General features: G+C 38.9%; 1 protein-coding gene across 1 annotated transcript in view; it reads left to right on the top strand.

Annotated features, from left to right (window-relative positions):
* Nucleotides 1-1,613, top strand: part of LOC143280327 (kinesin-like protein KIF2A) — a 36,845-nt gene extending 35,232 nt beyond the window's left edge. The window contains exons 23-24 of the mRNA XM_076584962.1: nt 15-122; nt 1,582-1,613. Of these exons, the coding sequence (XP_076441077.1) occupies nt 15-122; nt 1,582-1,613 (140 nt within the window). The remainder of the gene's footprint in view (nt 1-14; nt 123-1,581) is intronic.
* Nucleotides 1,614-2,471: the final 858 nt, after the last annotated feature.

Below are 2,471 nucleotides of genomic sequence, written 5' to 3'. Positions count from 1 at the left end.
CACGTGTGCTGAAGAGAGTGTGTCAGGAGAGTTAGCCCCAGTCCTCACCATCATCGACACAACCTCACTACGTCAGAGCACAGTGACACCCGTCTTCAAGAAAGGGGAACACCACGAGCCCAGTAACTATAAGCGTTAAGGTGTTAAGGAATTGGATGGCACCGGTGAGGGGAGGGGGGCCAGGGGTTGGGGGGGGGTGCAGTTTTGCACCAGCAACTATTGCCAACATGCTGATATTGACATCAGTAAGACAATATATGTGACATTTAAAATGCTGAGAGGGAGATTTGCTTGATAAAACTGAGGCAGCTTGTGTGTGTGTGTGTGTGTGTGTGTGTGTGTGTGTGTGTGTGTGTGTGTGTGTGTGTGTGTGTGTGTTCCTCTTCTCATTTTCTTTTGGACATTAACACCACCCAAACCTTTCCACTCTCCACACTGCATACTGCGTAGTTCGCACGAAGACAAAAATAAACACAAAAAAAGAACAAACAAAACCAAACCCAAACAGACCTGAAAGTCTCAGTGTTTCTTGAGGGACACTACTTGTGTATCGAGGGTCGCTGACTACACTGTCAATACTGGTATGATCATATCCCTTCGTAGGCTTGTCTCTGCTCAAGTCGACCTCATTTGGCTTTCTTCACTGGCAAAAAGAAAAGAAGGAAATAAAAGAATAAAATAATAATATCAATAATAATAATATGGATGATAGCAAAGTGAAAGATTCAAATGGAAAAGAACTCAATGGAAAAAAAGGATAGGAACAGACCCATAAATGCTTCTTTTGTGTGTGTGTTTTCTAATGATGGACTTCAATGTTCTGCGCAAACGTTTGTCTGGGTTTCTTTATGCATTAGTGTGCCTTGTATATGACAATTTCACCCACTTCTTTCTCAATATATAATAATAATAATAATAATAGGTACTGAGAGAAGAAGAAGCTGAAGAGGAATAATAAGTCTATTAATTAGATGAATAATTATTGCTGTTACGACCTTAGTCAACAATGTCATTGCAGGTTTCATATACAATTAGATATGTACCATATATATGCAGAGTATTGTTAATGTTGTCCAGCATTGTGTTTCTCCTTTACCTATATGAACTGTACTTTTCGACAAAAGACTTGCTGTTAAAAAATTACAAAGATTGGACATGTTTTTGTTTTCTTGGCAATACTTACACATCTTTCCAATAAGTACTAATCTGTTTATAGTATTTACTGTGTAGGTGTTCATTTATTTGCTTTGAAAAACAAACAAGACTTTGTTTACTGTCAGTTGTACCGGTTTTTTTCAATGTTACTGCTTACACAACATTCAAGTGTTTTCCCACAATTATTGACATTTGGGCATTCAAAAAAGAAGTGTTCAATATAATCTACCATGTTTTTGCATGTTGTGCATTTATTGTCATCAGTCACTTTCATTTTATGTAGCAGAATACTTGTTGGGTATATATCATGGAGGATTTATATAATTCCCACAGTTGATGTGGAAATGCAGTCTGCTGAAATAAGCATGTGCACAAAAAATATTATACTGACAGAATCAAATAAGTCACCTGTATGTTCACCAACAGCTGCAGTTCTGTACAGGAGGAACCTGGCGTGAAGTCACCAGGACTTGAAAGGAGTAGCCTCTTGCACGGAGAAAAGAAAAACCAACACCAGGCTTTCTGCAATCATTTTCTTCAGGAAGGAGCAGCATCTTGCAGGATATGCAGTGTTGCCATGTGTTTGCTTGGAGTCCACTGGTCAGTGTTTCTTGTGTCCAGGCATTGACATCTGCACATCACAAGCAACATGCGGTCAGACTAGAGTGTAAACAGGAATACCTTTTTTTTTTTTTTTTTGTATTTCTTTGTATCACAACAGATTTCTCTGTGTGAAATTCGGGCTGCTCTCCCCAGGGAGAGCATACTACAGCGCCACCCATTTTTTGTATTTTTTCCTGCATGCAGTTTTATTTGTTTTTCCTATCGAAGTGGATTTTTCTGCAGAATTTTGCCAGGAACAACCCTTTTGTTGCTGTGGGTTCTTTTACATGCACTAAGTGCATGCTGCACACGGGACCTCGGTTTATCGTCTCATCCGAATGACTAATCCAGACCAATCTAGACCCATTTACCAGCCGACAGTTAAGGATCGTTGTTTACTTGAACCATGTCAGACCAACACTGCCATTATGTCATTTTGATATTTTATCAGAACAATATACCACTTGGAAGTGTCTGTATTATACCTTTTTGAAAAGGTGTATACAGGTGAATAATTCCAAATAATACAGTGTAAATTAATTCTGATTGATGAATTTTTTTTTTAAATACAGGGAAAATTACAACTGTAGTTCAAGTTCTTTGTAAATGACGGGCGCAGTAGCCGAGTGGTTAAAGCGTTAAACTTTCAATGTGTGGGTCCTGGGTTCAAATCTCGGTAACGGCACCTGGTGAGTAAAGGGTGGAAGTTTTCT

This window comes from Babylonia areolata, chromosome 3 (genome assembly GCF_041734735.1).
Source record: "Babylonia areolata isolate BAREFJ2019XMU chromosome 3, ASM4173473v1, whole genome shotgun sequence".
Taxonomy (NCBI): Eukaryota; Metazoa; Mollusca; class Gastropoda; order Neogastropoda; family Buccinidae; genus Babylonia; species Babylonia areolata.
The sequence above is the reverse complement of the archived record's forward strand: the minus strand, read 5'-3'. Positions and strand labels throughout refer to the sequence as shown.